Source organism: Lissotriton vulgaris, chromosome 4_1 (genome assembly GCF_964263255.1).
Source record: "Lissotriton vulgaris chromosome 4_1, aLisVul1.2, whole genome shotgun sequence".
In the NCBI taxonomy this organism is placed as follows: domain Eukaryota; kingdom Metazoa; phylum Chordata; class Amphibia; order Caudata; family Salamandridae; genus Lissotriton; species Lissotriton vulgaris.
Genome location: NC_141691.1, coordinates 499,891,809 through 499,909,660, shown reverse-complemented (window position 1 = coordinate 499,909,660; position 17,852 = coordinate 499,891,809). Strand labels below are relative to the sequence as shown.

General features: G+C 44.3%; 1 protein-coding gene across 1 annotated transcript; it reads left to right on the top strand.

Annotated features, from left to right (window-relative positions):
* Positions 1-557: 557 nt before the first annotated feature.
* LOC147718895 (syncytin-A-like) lies at positions 558-1,640 on the top strand. Its single transcript, XM_086967261.1, has one exon. It carries the CDS (start codon positions 558-560, stop codon positions 1,638-1,640), a length of 1,083 nt encoding a protein of 360 aa, XP_086823387.1.
* Positions 1,641-17,852: the final 16,212 nt, after the last annotated feature.

The window sequence follows — 17,852 nt, the reverse complement described above, 5'->3', positions numbered from 1 at the left end:
GGCGGTAGTATTATCTGGATGGGTGGATTGGTGTTCTAGGGTAGCGGGGTACTGAGAAGCCTACCCAGGAGAAGCAACCACCAGCTATCGGCGACGCATAGGGCTCACCTTCACTCTCCAACAGCTGTAGGGCTCAAAAGAAGACTGATTATGACCAACAATGTAACAATGAAACTTTCCAAAAAGAAGATAGCGCTATGTAACAAACTGTATAATAACAGGTCAATAGCTTTGACGACAGTTCTCCTCCTCACTATCTCTTCTCCATCCTTTTCTGGATCATAGAGGAAGGGGCACCAGCCAAGGATACCATATTGCCCACTGATGCTACGTCTCCTGAGCACTCACATGTCTCCTTGTCCCCTGATCACAAAAATAGGCGACAAGAGTTTTGGAACAACACCTTTATCCAAATGTTGAATCAACACAATGAGGTCTTGAATAAAACGAACTGTTGGGCCTGTGGTCTCCTGCCTCACTTCATTGAGAATAACATTCCCTTCCTACCTTACTCTTACTCTATACATGCCTCTTGTGCTGCCTGGATGTCACTCATCATGGGCGCCCATCGGTCCAGCTGCCTTGCCGACATCACTCTCCAACAATTGCAAGATGAGTTCTGGCAGAAAAAGACAGACAATGCTGTTTGCCCAAAGAACAGTTCTACAAGCGTGTCTAAGGATGAGAAGGAGAAAATGCTGGTATTCGACTCTACCAGTAGAACACGCTTCTCCAGCTTCAAAACAAGGACACTCGCCAAGCGGATCCCACCGCTAGCTGTTGTTCGCATTTCTGGACTAATTTGTATCAGAGGCTTGGGAACTGAGTACGTTGGGGACAGCTCTTGTGCCATGACAATGACTCTGAATACGACATCTCCACCGCCCCTTGTTGCCTCCCCAAACACCTACTTTGTGTGCAGAACAAAGGCGTACACTTGGCTTCACGAGAACTGGGGAGGCACATGTTACATAGCTTTCCTCCTTCCCCCTGTCTATATTGCTCCTCCTCTTCATCATCGTGGCCGCTGCAGTGACAATGTGGACGAGCAAACCGACACAACCTCTCAACAATTCCTGGATGCCATGAAGGGCATCCTTCCCTTCTGGGGACCAATGGCAAACAGTGGAGCCATTCGCCACCTCACCAGAGTCATGGAAGCCACCGTCAACATCACAGCTGGTATTCTGGCCAACAACAATGCGGAGCTCCAAGCGGTATTCCTCCTCACTCTTCAGAACCGAATGGTGCTTGATGTCATCCTAGCTGACCGCGGAGGAGCATGTCGCATCATTGGCGCCAGCTGTTGCGTGTATGTTCCGGATCATTCCTCATCTGTCTACGAGGCTATTTCCACACTCCATCGAATAGCCTCCGACCTCCATCAAGATACAGGCTCATGGTCTCTTGGTTCTTGGACATGGCAAATCCTACTGACATGGGGATGGAAGGTCCTAATGATTATCCTAGTACCTCTTGCACTGATCTTCTTCTGCTGTCTTAGCCTTCATTGTGGGCCCCCACTCTGCGGCCTATGTGCAAATGCTATCAAACCAGTCCCCATGAATGCCCATGTCAAAAACGACAATATATTGACTGAACGTGAGACACAGCTATTGATGAACATTGCAATTGACTAAAAATGGTTTTGCCAATGGCAAAAGGAGGGACTGTGGAAAAGTGGGTCTGCTATCTTGCCATTCAGTCCACCATGTTGTGCTTAACTCCACCATGTTGTGCTTTAACCTTCATGACTGACTTTCTCTCTGTGTCACGAACACTCTGGAGCTCAACTTTTGACCTGTTACATTCCTGCACGGACACTCTGTTCATGCTTTGGCCTACCACAAACTGACCAGCCCATGCTCAACGAGTCGGACAGGGAGTTTCCCAGATGTTTATCGTCCTCACCCTGCACACTACACCCAGCAGGCATCCTTCAACAGGTTTATCAAGACTTATTTTTGCTTGCTGTGTAATCATACCTCTCACCTTTGCCCTACTGTAGTCTAAACGACAAATATTTATGGACTCAATTGTATAAAATTGCTTTTTGCCTACACCTTGCAGGGTCCTCACCTTTACCTGTGCTTATCAGATTAACCTTTTGTTTGACATGTAATCATGCCATGCCCTGCAGTACCAATTAAACAGAGTGACCTATGTGTACTATGTCATTATAATGTTTTGCCCATATCCTACAAAAGAAAACTAAAGGCTACTCACCTGCTGATTGTCCAGATTGACTATTTCTTTAGGAATGCAATAAAAGTTAACTGATACAACTCCCTTACATGCCTGGGGCAGGATAAAGAGTATATAATACTTGAAGTGAGACCATTCTAACAGACTTCCTCCTCAGACAGCTGTGGGTGTCAGTTGTTGATGCCCTCTCCATATTATGAGATTGTAATAAATATCCTTTCTCTCTGGCTCCAGCGTTGGTCTCAGTTTGTATTCCGGACCCCAGTGGACTATAGGGTGACCCTGACACCTTTGGTGGTCTGCCAAAAGACCCCCAAATCCATACCCGGGTGAAATTGAATTCACAAATTTCTTTGCGGGGGTCCCTGCCTCACCAAACCATTTTCTCCCTCCTACTCCTCTAAGTACCTACTCCCTTCTTAATTTATGCAATCACTTCATCCACCTCCTTCACTGAGTGGTTTACATACATATGGTTGTGAGGCTGGAAATTTTAACTGCGCCCTGGCTCCCAGTTTATTCAACTCCTCCATCCGCGTACACATTTCCCATTGTTTCTGGGTGGTAGTGTGGCACACATCTGATCTGATTGAGAAAGAGAATTATCCGGACGACAGTCAACCTTCCTTAAGTGCTATAGATAAAATAGCCTCCTTTATAGTATACGTAAGAACATTTATTAAGATTTTTCTCGGCTTCTGTCTTGCAGGGTTGTTTCTTGTGAGGAGCTTGATGGACCCTCTGTATCTCCAAGGAGAGGTCTATGTCTGGGCGATTTTAAAGAACTGTGTCTCTTAATAGCGAGATCACAAAAGCCCTAATACCAGACCCTTCTAAAGCTTCAGGGACGTTAATATATCTCAAATTATTTTTCCTTGAGTGATGCTCAAGAGGTTCTAGATCATCCCTCATTTCTTTATTTTGCATCATTAATTGGTTCATCTCTGCTGAGGATGTATCAAGCAGAAATATATATATGAGAAACCTCCCACTCTACCTACATCTATTAATCAATGGCTAAGACTAGCTCAGTAGGCTATCCCTTTGCTATGGGAATCAATGGATACAACAATAATACATTTATTTATCTTTGTTTATTATAATCTTTATTTCAAATTTACCTTAAAAAGCATAGAACATTTATTTTGACATATATTTTTGTATTAAAAATACATAACGTTTGTGTTCATATATACAGTGCAATTCATAAATATTTCAACATATTATAGATCTCTTATTAATACAGCCAATAAAGCATAATTATGCCTATCCCCATGTTGTGAGAGACCATCATCACATCACATCTCACATTCCATCGCGTCCTATCATACCAAACACAAGCATTCACACATCAAATACATTCCTACTCCAGCTTTAGTTGGCATGCAAAAGAACTCATGGAGAGAGCCTTTACTAATGTCCATGGTTATGCTGCCAGCGGGAGGTTCAACAGGCCGACATACGTTTCAGTGGATAGTGGATACGTATACTTGAATCCACCTTCTTCAGGACGCCTACTTTTATTAATTCATTTTAAATTAATGAAAGTAGGCGGTCCTGAAGAAGGTGGACATTAGTGAAGGGCTGTATTAATAAGAGATCTATAATATGTTGAATTATTTATGAATTGCACTGTATATATGAACACGAAACATGTCTTTTTAAAAATAAAAAAATATAGGGGCCAAAAAAATGTCCATGCTTTTTTACATAAATTTGAAATAATGATTGATAATAAACATAGATGAATACATGCATTATTGTTGTATCCATTGATTCCTATAGCAAAGGAATAGCCCGCTGAGCTAGTCTTAGCCATTGATGAAAAGATGTAGGTCGGGTGGGAGGTTTCTCATACATAGATTTCTGTTTTCCCCTTTCTCCGGAACCTCATAATTAATATTAGAGGGTACCTTTGATCTGTTAATGAGGATGTAACAAGCGCCTCCTTTATCTTAGGGATTTTCGGCTCCAAAGTATCAGTTCTTAAAGATACTTCTTCCAGCTTCTGTGCTAGAACAACGCAGGAGGCCTGTATCGCCACTTGGTTGTTCTCGGAAACCGGAAACCTATTCCCCATCTCTTCCTTAAGAGCTAAAAGGATGTCGGGCAAAGTCTCTGAGGTCGTGTGGGGAGCTTGACTAAAATCCAGAGTGGTCTGTAGAGTTATTGGCTGTTCATCTTGATTGTCCTCCTCTTGTGGCTCCAACACAGTAAATCTATTTGTAGTGGGTATTGAGGGACGCATAGCCATTCTAGAGGTGCTGCATTCCGCTGTATTTACAACAGGCAGGAGCGCAGAGGCTACGTGGGAAAGGAAGGAGGCGGATAAGGATAGCCCTGGGGTCTCCTGGGTTTGACTCGCCTCCATCCTGATGCGCTTAGATGTACCTAGAGCGCCTTCTTGAGTGGGAGTTAAAACTGTAGAGGCGAGCACCTTGTAATAAGATTTTAGTGAAGGTGTAATCTTCACTTTTGGTAAGGAAACCTTTTTTCCTCTACTCCTGCTGCTAGGGCTCTTAACAGTTGCAGGGGGCACAGCCCTTTCCCCCTTCTCTCCAAAACCTCTCCTCTTTTTTTGTCCCTCAGGGGACCTTGTTATGTTGTTTTTTAGTATTGCCTGTGCTATTCGTAGGGAGGGTGGGCTCCTGAGTAATCAGCAATGGAAGAGAAATGGATTGTGCACCCCTGGTGCGAAGAGTATATCTTTAAACTTTTCCTGCAGAGAAATATTCACCATTTTGTGCCTCATCCACATTGCAGCACTTAACATACATCACAAGCAGTAAGTCCCTGCAATTCAAACCATGACAACCTCATCCACATACAACTAACTAGAATACATAGTCCACCAGCAACACAAGCCATTAAACTCAGGCTCATCAGTTGCTCCAATATCTCACACATATTCATAAACTTTGGGCGGAATGGGGACCCTTTAAGGGGTTTGAGGAACACTGAAGGGTTTGGGGCCCACCTGTGGGCAGGAGACAGCAGGGCCCTGTGTTATGTCCCTGGTACTGTGTTCCGGTGCCCTCAACTCAATTTACATGGCCTTCTGCCGAATATGGTTGCTCCCAGTCCCAAGCTGGTATTTTACCTGCACCATTGATGAAATGACTGCAGCGGCTGGTGCTGGTAACGATGGGATGCCAGCCATTGAATCGCCGGTATTTTGTTTAAACTGGAGGCAGGGATAGCATTTAGAATGGCCGAGATTGACACAAGCATAGGGTGCTGATCGTTGGGGGCACACAGGCGTGTCTGTGTACAGGCCACACAGCAGTAGACCTCTGATCTAATTCTGGTTAACTGTCCTTAAATCATTTTCCCAGCGGCTCGCATCCTGCTTGCAAACCCCAATCTCCTCACTCACCACCCTTTCTTGCCTTTTTTATGCTCCAGTACCAGGCTCGTCACCACCTTCCATTTGGTGCTGGTGTCAAAGAGGTTCATGTTAGGCGGGTAAAAAGTGAACAGGTGTGTGCTCACAACTGGCCTGTCACTGCTCCAAGCGAAACAGGTAGTGAATGACCTGTACATTGAAAAGAGTCATCCAAGAAGATTACTAACTGTGGGGACAAGCACGAGAGGTCAGCAAAATGACTTGGAGGTAGGGGATGGTATTGAGCAGCATAGAACTCTCCATCACTCCCCTGCAACTTTGCTTCCATTTTTCTCCTAGTTAAACGGGGTCAGCGGGGGAGAGTGATGGCGCCTAGGCCAGGTTACAGCTCAAAAGTTACACCATGCTCATTGTGGGCATTTATCAAGTTCTGTGTTTTCTCTTTGAAGTGTGTTACTTGCAGTTTTGTTTCCACTCATAAAAACTGGAAACTAATTTGCGAGATACAAAAGTTAATCACTTAGGGCCAGATGTATCAAGGTTCCGTTTTGCGAATCCTAAATAGCGATTTTTTGCGAATCGCTATTTAGAATGCGCAAAACGGTATGTATGTACAAAATCGCTATTTTTTAGCGATTCCTTATTAATCTTTATTTGCGAAATCGCAATTTGCGAATTCGCAAATAAAGAATAATTTCCAATGCATTCCTATGGGCCAGGAGGCCCATAGGAATGATAGTGCAATAATTCTCAAATTGCGAATTCGCAATTTGCTAATCGCAATTTGAGAATTATTTCAAGGGTGCAGGAGTGTCTCAAAGACACCCTGCTGCACCCCTGAAATCTACATGTGTGTGCATGTGGCACACATACAGGCCCTATGGGCCTGTATGTGTGTCACATGCTACCCTCACAAATGCCAAATAGGGCATTTTTAAAAGAAATCGCAAATTACCACCAATTACAAGTTGGTGGTAAATTGCGATTTCTTAACAGAAATTCGCAATTGAAAAATGTTTTATACATATCATTTAAGGAATTGCAAAATTTGCGATTCCTTAAATGCCATGGCAAAATAAGGAATCGCAAATTATTGCGATTCCTTAAATTGCGATTTTTTCATACATTGGAGAAAATGCAAAAAGCCTGTTTGCGAGTCGCAAAAGCCTTGATTCTTCTGGCCCTTATTTACCAGGCTAATGGAACCTAGGGAAATATTTTTCCTCAAAAGGTATAGCGGACGCCAAACTTGGTTTTGCCCGGGAAGCTAACTGGGCAAAGGCCACCCCTGACTGGTGGCATGTTAAACAGTTTTTTCCGTTGTGTCTCCCTGTAAGAAGAAAAAGCGGTATGGCTTAAACAAGTTACACTACACATTGTGAAGAGCTCGGCTTGTGATTAAGGTGCCCTTCCTTAGTTTGACATACACCGGGATTCTGAATGATATAGGCCGAAATAAATTAAGGAATACCTGAAGGAAAAGCACTCAATCGTAAGAGCTAGCATGTGATGCTCAAGCTGCACGTGTATCATAACACCATTGATCTATCAGGGCTTCTACTGCAATCAGAAAAAGATCTAATAGATAATATCTGATAGGACATTTTTAATATGTCATCCACAGTAGATGAGCCTCTACTGAATTTCCCCCATCCCCTATTTTCTGTTCAACATTACAGTGCGACTACAAAGGACACACACCTTCCCAAACCAGCCTACCGGTATCTCCTAAAATCTAGGGTAAGGTGTACTAATTCAGAACATTTTATACTGAACATAGTTACTTTTTATAAATTAACTAGAAAACAACTAAATCTGTTGGTCAGATGACTAGATGAATTAGGGAATTTGAAGTATATTGTTTGCATGTGGAGAAGTAGTCTCCTCTCACCTACCACACCTATTGGGTTAGGGCAATGTACCAATGACACGATTTCGCTCCTCTGCGTGTTTTGGGTGGGAATTACTCAACATAAGTGAGTGTTGGGAAATCATCTCCAACAGTTCCTCCCTTTGTACAGCCATTCAATAAGAGGAATTACACTGCATACCATGGTTATATGCATGAATTTATAACCTTTATCATAATTTTTCCCAATAGGTTTTGTGCGAATATCACTGGAAAGGAAACCCAGGTAGGACACTCCAGGGTGATTGTGTTGTTAGGTGATGAGCTAGCATTAACTAGTAGGAATAACTAGGCTTGTTGGCCACTGTTGTAGGCATCCTCTAGCCCTGACAGAAGTCCAGACCAGATAGGCTAATTATTGAGTGGAGATGTTGCCAATGATGAAGCATGACACTGTTATGTGTGTGAGGCATCCTCTTCCATTAAGGACGGCCTTCCCATTTTAACCAACTCTTGCTTAGTATAGCGGTAGTGGATTGACCTCTTCTATAATCTAGGTCGTGGTCTCTTCCAGAAATCTCTGGCCCCCTTTTCTGGCAAGCACCCTACTTTCATGTACTTAAATGCCCATGTGATAGATGAGCATTTAATACAACACTCCTTCTGAGGTCCGCACTGACTATCGTGAAAATATGTGAGTGGAATCTCTTTTGTGACTATGAAGTGTAAATAAGCTAGCTGCTGAGCGAGCTTATTAACGTTCTCTGTCCTGCTCCAATCTCGTGAGAAACTTGCCACTGTTTAACCCGTTTGTTGCTTCGAACGTTCTGCGCCAGTGCTGAACGTTCGAAGAAATGGGTGCGGCCGCGTCGGCAACGGACGTGTGCAGCACTGGCAAGGTAGTGCTCGCGACGACCGTTGGCCGACGGCAGCACTAAAGGTGTTAATAACTGTGCACACACACACCCTTCTGGTTTGTCTCAGTAAAAATGATGAAAATGTAAATCTAGCCTAAGACTCTTGTCCCTTTGGAGCATCAGGGTAGGCCGTTGCCTGTTACTCTTACCCTGATGCGTCTTTATGAGTCTCTATGCAATCAGACACTGCTCACGTATGCCCTATGTTACATCAAAGTGATGGAAAGTTAGGCATGGAAAATTATTCTGGACCTTTGACTTCCAGCCACCCATTTGTGATGGACTCCAGAGGGTATCACTTTAATGGGTATTTTCCTCCCCCAAAGAAAAGCAAACTTGTTTTCCTGGGATGTGCTTCTTCGTCCACATCAGATCTACTGGTTTTCAGATTTGTTTTGGATTCTCTTTGTATGTGTTAATATACAGAGGGAAGAAACCTATAATGACTGTGATATGAAGGAGGCAAGATCTAGGGAGAGGAGGAACGCAAAGTACGTTTCTGCTCTCTCTGGTACCTGCTTCTGTGACCAGTTGCCAGTGTCATCTGGTTTGACCCTCTGCATGACTGGAGCCCTGTCCTCTGAGCCCTCTGACTCTTCTTCAGCTCTTTGCAGGTCCTCTGCGCCTTGTCAGGGCTCATGAAGTAGAGAGCTGCACTCCTCCTGTGCCCGAGGAGGCGTAACACTGCATAGATGTTTGGTGCTGCTACTACAGTCCTTTCCCTGTTCCCTTCTGTCTCTGTGAAGGCAGAAACTGACTGGTCGCAGTACCTTTTATCTTTGTTAAGATCATGGGGCTGCCAGCCAGGATAGATCAACTGTGGGATGTGAAACGTTGTGTGAGATGAGCAATTGTGTCATGTATAGTTGGGTGGTGGGGCTGATGTGTGTGTGTGTATTTATTATTGGTCCAGTGTGGGGCCTGACAGGTTCCAGGGGCTCATTATCAAAGACTTGGACAAGCAGACTCCAGCCAAAAGTGACAGAGGGCTTACTCAATTCGTGGGACACATGAACAGAAAAGTGAAATTATTAAACTGAGTCTGTTTCTTAAGTTTGAGCAGTAATTCTTATATTAAATCTTCCAGTGCTGTCGCTTACAGTCTGAAATAATGGGCAATCAGGAAAAACGCGCTTGGTATTTCGCTGCTCTATTCTTAAATTCTTAGAGGCGGAAAGTGTCACACAGCACATTAGTCACATCCTGATTTCGGTCTTCACTGTTTGGGGCCATAAATGAAAACCTTTTATAGATGTTCAATTTTTTCTGTATTTTATTCACTTATTTGCTACACGGACAGACATTACGACTACTAACGGGATACATGCCTTTAATGTATAAATACACATTTCTTGTGGTTTAACATCCCACATGAATCCTTGCCTCTAAAACGCACTATGGGGGAAACATACACAGAGTTACCAGTTATATTGCTCCAGGTACCACAATCAGTAGATTTCAGGCCTCCATCCATTGAGAATCATGTTTTAGCTTAAATCTTTGCTATTTTTTTCATGCTGATAAATTGGGCACTGTGAGAGGCGTTTGTGATATAATTCATTTGAAACATTCACAATATTTTAGTTACATTCTGGATATTTGTTCACCTCATTGTTTATTATTTCTAGTGGCATATTTGCACATTTGATGCTGTAATTGTCTAAATCCCTAAGGGGTCAGTGGTTTGCTTTGTTTTGTTAGCAGATTTGTATAACGAGGTACTGCCATCAGTATGGCCTTGATCATTATTAGGTTTAGGTACCTTCACATCCTGGTCTCTCGAAAACTATCACGGCCCGGGTATGTTCTGTTTGAGTGGGATCATTAGTTGTTTAGGTGTGGTTAATATTTTGCCCAACTGAGGCGCTCATTAGGATGGCGGACGGACCTGCGTCCGTCCGCCACCCCAGAGGAGGAGGGACCGTCCCCATGGGCAACGGCGGTCCCTCCAGTGCAATTAGGATGTGACCGCCACCCTGGCGGTCACTTCCTCAATAGTTAACATTACGGCGGGTGCTGCTTGAAGCAGCACCCGCCGCAAGGTTAAATTTGCATGCACAAAGCGGCAGGCACCGCGCGGTGCCTGCCGCTTCGTGCATGCAAAAGCAGGATGGTACCATAGGTACCCCTCATGTGCATCCCCCACCCCGTCACCCTGGGGGCCCGCAACAGGCCCCCAATGAAATCACCATTTGCCTTTCCACGGCGGAGAAGCCGCCGCGGAAAGGCAACTCTTTACCCCATCCTAATATGGCTGGCGGTGTCTGTCAGACACCGCCTCCATATTAGAGCTTTTCCGCTGCGGTCGTAAGTCGACCATGGGGGAAAAGCAGCGGACGGTCTTCCTGACCCCCAGCCATCCTAATCTGGCAGGGGGTCTTTGAAGCCTCCGCAGCGGTTTTTCCGCATCCTCCGGGCCGGCGGACACTTCCGCCGGCCCGGAGGATGCGGGAAAACCGCAATCCTAATGATACCCTATATTTGGTTGTGTGGATTGGCAGTTTACTGTGCACTGACATTTTGCTGCTATGCATTTTTGGAAGGTGAAGGTTGTAGAAGCAAGTAGAACATCGATTCCTTTCAGTGTCAAAAAGGAGGGCCAAAACATCACCATGTCATACATCACATGCTGACTTCGGCCATGTGGCCTATTATGAGGAAACTTGTGTTGCAGGATGCACTATTTTGCCACAATTATTTCAAATTGTGCTTGGAGAACGTAAACCCTAGAACAAACCTGGTATAGATAGTGAAGAAATTGTTCTTATAAATACACCATTTGGCCCATTTTTTTGTTTAAAAGTGTTATTGTGGGAGAACCCATTGAATCTCCTCGACACCGTCAGGCTCACTTGCTTGCTAAATCCATCTAGATACATTTAGTGGGATGTATTTGCGATTATGCCATGGGGTATATCGGTGAGTTGAAATCCACCACTGCATGCACATATGCTCCTGTATGTGCGCTTATGTTTTGCTTACAATGCTCCAAGGAATTCTCTGTTTTTTTCAAAGGCAACTTCTGTACAGAGGTCAGTTAATTCAGTGAATCTTGCCATTCCTGTACCCTCTCCAGTGAGGGATGGATAAGTGCACACTGGAAACGGTCTGTAGGATTTATTCCATTCCTAAAGCTTGTTGAAACCTGTGCACATCTTAGAGATACCAACATGTTTTCAGATGCAATTGAAAGCCTGATCGGACACGTTATATTAATATTTTGTTAGAGGTTGGTGAGCCATTGTTAAATGATAAAAATGATAATTACTCACTTATATAGCACTTATATAGCGCACTTATATAGCGCACGACCACCCGGAACCATCTTGGCGCTTGTACGAATACCGCCGAGGAACCCTTCCTGGCCTTTCCTTGTGAGGAGCACACTCCTGGGCACCCCAAAGGTGAAGTCAGGCATCCTCAGCGTTGTTGGGGCCGTTGTAGAGATTAAGCAAGCTATTGCCCAGAGATGCAGAGTGGGGTTCATGTTCAGAATAGGCACCTAGGCGAGAATTATCAGGTCCGAGGAAATTGAGCCCAAGACCCGCCGAGGCAGGAATTGAACCCTGGTCCCGGCCAAACTACTGCATCAGGGTCTGCCGCTCTAACCATTGAGCCACACTTCTCTACTGGCTCGAGCCTCATGTCGCTCTGGCCCTTGTTTATCTCAAGGTCATTTTAAAATAGCAGTCCCAAAACGAGCCACCCTTTCTTGGGGGGCGCTGTGACATAATGGTTTCAGCTGCCACCCATAAAACATGGGAAACCAAGTTCAAATCATGGCCTCGGTTTTAGAATCCCTTTGAATCCCGGCAAATATCCTTCGGCTGACAAAATAAACATGTAATGTACTCCGTGTCTGCTGTGAAGCGCTCTTATGGCTAGGTGCATGGATTGTGCTGTGTAAAACTGCCAAAAATAAAATGTTGTTCCGTCCCTCATCCTCCGCTCTAATCTCATCTTGCAATAATTAAGGACGCTTGATCGAATGAATGAATGAATGAAATTAGGTCTTATAAAGCGCAAACTTAGCCCAGGGGTATCAAGGCGCTAGATCAGTGTCGAAATGGCTACCAGGAGTTGCAATGGGCTGGCAGGGTGAAAGTCTGTGCATGCCATGTTTGAGGTCAAGCCTAGTAGCACGCATACACTGTGTGGCTTTGCTGTATCCAGTGTATGGGCATTCAGCATGCCTGAGCTTTTTATTGGCTCCATCATGTGCTTTTCAAAAATCCTCTTTTTTCTTTAGTTTAAAGCTTACATTTGTCCCTCCTTTTGCTGGTGTGGTCACGCCCTGGAAACTGCGCCTGTAACATGCATTATTTTTACGATGGGCCATATAGGTTAGGGTGGCGCCCTACTTGTTTTGTTAACTTCCTGCTCTGTTGTGCGCTCTCCCTGCAGCCTTGCCGTGAAACTCGTCGGTGCCTCAGACAAACTGTGTATAACCAAAAAGATGTGCTAATGTGTTGAAGGTGGAGTAGAGTTTAATATTGCATCTTGCAGCTGATGTTCCTTTCTGTTTGCAAAGCTTCCCTATCCTTAATCCTATTCAGGGCACACAGTACGTTGCAGCTTCTGGGACAGTGAAAGCCTCTATCATCTCTACCAACAGGACTCGGATGACGCCAGAAGCCAGCTGCTGGTCCCTGCCTCTTTTGCCTCCTACAAGTTTCTTCTTGGTTTGGGTCCTGGGCGTGTATAATGTCGGTCCCTGCTGCTGGCCGTCCCGGATCCTAGCTTTTCCAGGACCTCTGCATCTTCTTGCTGGAAGTGATCACATCACCTGGCATAGCTGGCTGGTCCCAGTCCTGACTCAAACAATACTTCAATATGGTACCCTTTTCAGCAGTGCTTCTAGCTGCTTCTCTGGGCCTGGCAGTAATTCCTCATGCTAAGTCCTCTAGGCAGTGCTGCTAGTTGCTTCTCTGGTCCAAGTGAAAATTCCTCATTTTACGTCCTTAAGACAGTGTTGTTAGCTGCTACTCTGGCCACAATGAATTTCCTCATTTTTAGTCCTCTAGGCAGTGATGCTAGGTGCCTCTCAGTCCCAGTGGTAATTCCTCTTTCTAAGTCCTCTAAGCAGTGCTGCTAGCTGCTACTCTGATCCTGTCAGTAATTCCTCATTGTAAGTCCTCTAGGCAGTGCTACAGCTGTGTCTCTGGTCACAGTTGTAATTCCTCATTCTTAGTCCTCTAGGCAGTGCTGCTTCTCTGGTCCGGTTGGTGATTTCTCATTCTAAGTCCTCTAAACAGTGGTGCTAGCTGCTACTTTGGTCCGGTCTGTTATTCCTCATTCTAAGTCTTCCAACCAGTGCTGCTTGTTGCTGCTCTGGCCTCATCAATAATTATCATTCTAAATCTTTCAGACAGTGCTGCTAGCTGCTACTCTGATTCCGTTGGTAATTCATCCTTCTAAATCTTCTAGGCAGTGCTGCAGCCGCGGCTCTGGTCAGAGTTGTAACTCCTCATTCTTAGTCCTCTAGGCAGTGCTACTTTCACCTTCTCTGGTCCCATTGGAAATTCGTCATTCTAACTCTTTTAGGCAGTTCTGCTAGCTGCTTCTCTGGTCACGTCAGTAATTCCTCATTCTAAGTTTTCCAGACAGTGCTGCTACTTGCTACTCTGGTCCCGTTGGTAATTCCTCATTCTAACTCTTCCGGAAAGTGCTGCTGAATGCTCCTCTGGTCTCATTGGTAATTCCTCATTTTAAGTCCTCTAGAGAGTTCTGCTATATGCTTCTCTGATCTCATTGGTAATTCCTCATTCTAAGTCCTCTAGACAGTGTTCCAGCTGCTTTTCTTGCTCCTGTCAGTAAATCCTAATGTTTAGTCCTCTAGACAGTGCTGCAGCTGTGTCTCTGGTCTCGTCTGAAATTCCTCATTCTGACTCCTCTAGACAGTGATACTACCTGCTTTTCTGATCTCCTCAGACAGTGCTTGAGTTACTTCTCGGGTCCCAGTAGTATTTCCTCATTCTAAGTCCTCTAGACCTCTGGGGTGGCCGTGGTTGCATTCCTATGGGGTGCAAATGGCTCACAAGCACTTGTAAATGAAGATGGCCTGGAAGCGCAACTTGGCACGTTTCCAGACTGTCTTCATTAACATGCAGTCCTTGAACTGGTTAAAAAAAACATACACGGGGACCTCATAATTTAAAAGAATGCATTTACATCTGATTAGCTTAACTTGCATTTGGTTTTTGTCCAAAGTTTCTGTATTATTTTTTATGCAGGTAACTGAAATTGGAAAAACAAGACACTACATAAGATTTTTTTCCTTTTAGCCACATGGTGGCAGGGTCAAAAACATGATTACAAAGAAGAAAATATTCTTTAAGTGTTTTGTTTGTCACTTTCAGTTTATGGCATATAAAATAATGTAGAAACCTTATCTGAAAAATAAATAGAAGGTAAGCTAATCAGATAGAAATACATTCTTTCACATTCTGAAATTTCATTTGAGTAATGTGTCCAAAGGCTTCCTTCCAGTACAAAACCTATGCTAGACTCACAGAGATATCCTTGCACCATGGCGCAAAGGTGTCTCTGTGGTGCACAGCAGATGATTTCAGTGCTGGCGCTAGTGACAGGGGAGGAGAGTGCCTTATTTTAGTAAATAGGGTGCTCTTCTGCTCTCGCCTTATCCCATAGCTCAGCACAGCATTTGTGGCTGCTGCATTGCGCTACATGAAAAAATAGTAAATCTGCCTCTAAATATCAAAAAGATAGCTCATTGTCCACATGAAGCCTCAGGTGCCTCCATCAATTAAATCCTAAACTGGCTTCCAAGCTGCCTTTACTTGTGGTGATTAACCAATTGCGCACATTTGCATTCTTTCATGTAGGAGGCACCCTGGTGAGAATGAGTTTCCTCCATAGCTTTGTGTCCCTCCATGAGCTTCACAGCACAAGAAAACTCAGGCCCAACCCCAACCTCCCTTCACTTTTACACAGACGCACTTCAAGGGCCACAACAATTGCTCAGAGGTGGTTGTGTTTTTAATGAAAAGTATGGGAACTGCTTTTGTAAAATTAAAAAAGCATGGGGCATGTGGCTCCCCATAGATCCTGTCCACTTCGACCTATGTTAGCTTGCAGATGTCCTTCATGGTGAGTAGAAGGGATGCCAGGGATGAGGCCGGCAGGGTCTTGTTCCAGGAGAAAGAGGAAAGTAGTGAGTTTCTTAGACAGCATCAAAGAGATGGCCTGGAGGAACTGGTGCTATATGGGGACAGGTGGATATTTTTTAGATTACAAATAATAGAGACAGCTACCTCAGAGAGATGCCTTGAGGAAGTTGGTGAGTTTGTATAGCTTTTTTAGTGCAGCAGGTGCAGTTGCATTAGGATCTAGGCTCATAACACTCCAATTATGGACCCTAGTGATTTTGGTAAATTTCTGTTTTGGTTTAATATATTTGTACTTTCATAAGTCTCACATATAGCGTAGATTATGTGCTATAGAAAAATACCCCTGAAATGATCTCCTAAGCGCCGTCCTGGAGCTCACACCTGCCCCTTCCACGCTTTATTTTCTTGACATACGTTTTTGGAGGGGGTGGGCCTGACTTCAAAACATTTTACTTGGGGGGCTCAGAGCAAAAAAGTTTAACACCTTGACTGCTAAGGCAATTCCCGCTGGGTGCTGACCTACTATGAATACCATTGTTCATGACAAGCTCAGCTCGTCATAAGCACACGACCAGTGTACTGCATGACGAGCTGAGCTCGTCATGAGCATGGAAGGGGTTAAAGACCTCTGCTCTAGACTTTGCTGCTAGCTGCTACTCTTGTCCCATTGGTAAATCCTCATTCTGGGATCTCTAGGCAGTGCTTCAGCTGTGTCTCTGGTTACAGTGGTAAATTCCAATTCTTGGTCCTCTAGGCAGTGCTGCTAGCTGCTTCTCTGGCCCTGTCAGTAATTCCTCATTCTAAATCCTCTAGGGAGTGCTGCTAGCTGCTTCTCTGGTCCCAGTGGTAATTCCTCATTCCAAGTCCACTGGGCAGTGCTGCAGCTGTTTCTCTGGTCCTGTCAGAAATTCCCATATTTTAAGTCCTCTGGGTAGTGCTGCAGCTGTGACTTTGTTCCCAGTGGTAATCCCTCATTCTTATTTCTCTATGCAGTACTGCTAGCTGCTTCTCAGGTCCCATCAGTATCTCACCCATTCTAACTCCTCTAAGCAGTGCTGTAGCTGTGTCTCTGTTTCCAGTGGTAATTCCTCATTCTGAGCCCTCCAGACAATACTGGTTGCTGTTTCATCGGTCTCATCTGTAATTCCCCCTTTCTAAGTTTTCTAGACAGTGCTACTAGCCACCTCTCTGCTAATTTTTAGTCCTCTAGACAGTGCTGCTGGCTGCTTCTCTGGTCCCATCAGAAACTCCCCATTCTAAGCCCTCTAAGCAGTGCTGCAGCTATGTCTCTGCTCACAGTGGTAATTCCCCATTCTTTGTGCTCTAGACAGTGTTGCAGCTATGTCTCTGTTCGTACATCCACTATACTCCAAACCAAAACACGTAGGGAAAAAACATTGTCATTTACAAAGCCAATAGCTCTAACTATCAAAAATGCGAGACCCATTGCATTGCAAAGGCTTGTTTTTTTTGTGCTGGGAATCTGCCAGCCACATACTTGGAGCACTTCTAAATAAACAAAGCAAAAACAAATGGTTTTAAAGCGTACTTTAAAACCATATGTTTTGACATTGTTTATAACAAATGGTTTTAAAGTACTATTTAAAACCATTTGTTTTTGCATTTTTTATTTAGAAGTAGTGTAATTAGAAACATGGCTAGCAAGTCCCCAGCAACAAAACCGGCCCCTCATGTCAGAGAAAACAGCCCCCGCCTTGACAGCCCACGGATAAGCCCGATAATCAGTCCCGCCTTGCGATTGATCTTAGAAAGGGATACCCATCTAGTAGCTGGATTTTCACAATGTGAAACTGGAAAATCTGGGATCAATCCTGTCTTCACTGCTTGTCTGCATTCTGTGATCCTGGGCAAATAATATAAGAGCACCTTCAAAAATGTGAAGTCAGGATGTGTGCTGTACAAAAACCTTTTTTATTTAATAGCAGATCATGTTGCTAAATTGATAAGAAGAATCTAGGCCATATACAGTGTATACATGACAATTGATATCCTCAATCACTAGTCTGGGAGTGGAAGGGGTGGAGAGTTTGCAATGTTTCTCAGTGCATGTTAAAAAATTCACACTTGAAATCGGGCCCCGCGGAATTATGTGGTTGGGAGAGCCAAATCATGAGGCAGGGTGACTAAATTATGCAGCAAGCAAAGCCAAAGTATGCAGCGTAAGGCAGCACAATTTCAGGTAGTATTACTCCATAATTTTGCATTTTCTACACTCGTTAACACTGTTTGGGTGTAGGTTGCACCTAATTAGTACCAGTTTAACACCCAAACATAGCAATAAAGTACCCAAAGGGTGGCCAATGAAGATTTGCAAAGGGCCAGCCACTGCGCAGCAAGACGTGTTGCTGCATTTTTAGAAGCATTTTGTAACTGTTTGAGCTAGA

Bases quoted from the DNA above. Each gene is read 5' to 3' on its own strand.
- LOC147718895 (XM_086967261.1), top strand. From the start codon at position 558: ATGGGCGCCCATCGGTCCAGCTGCCTTGCCGACATCACTCTCCAACAA.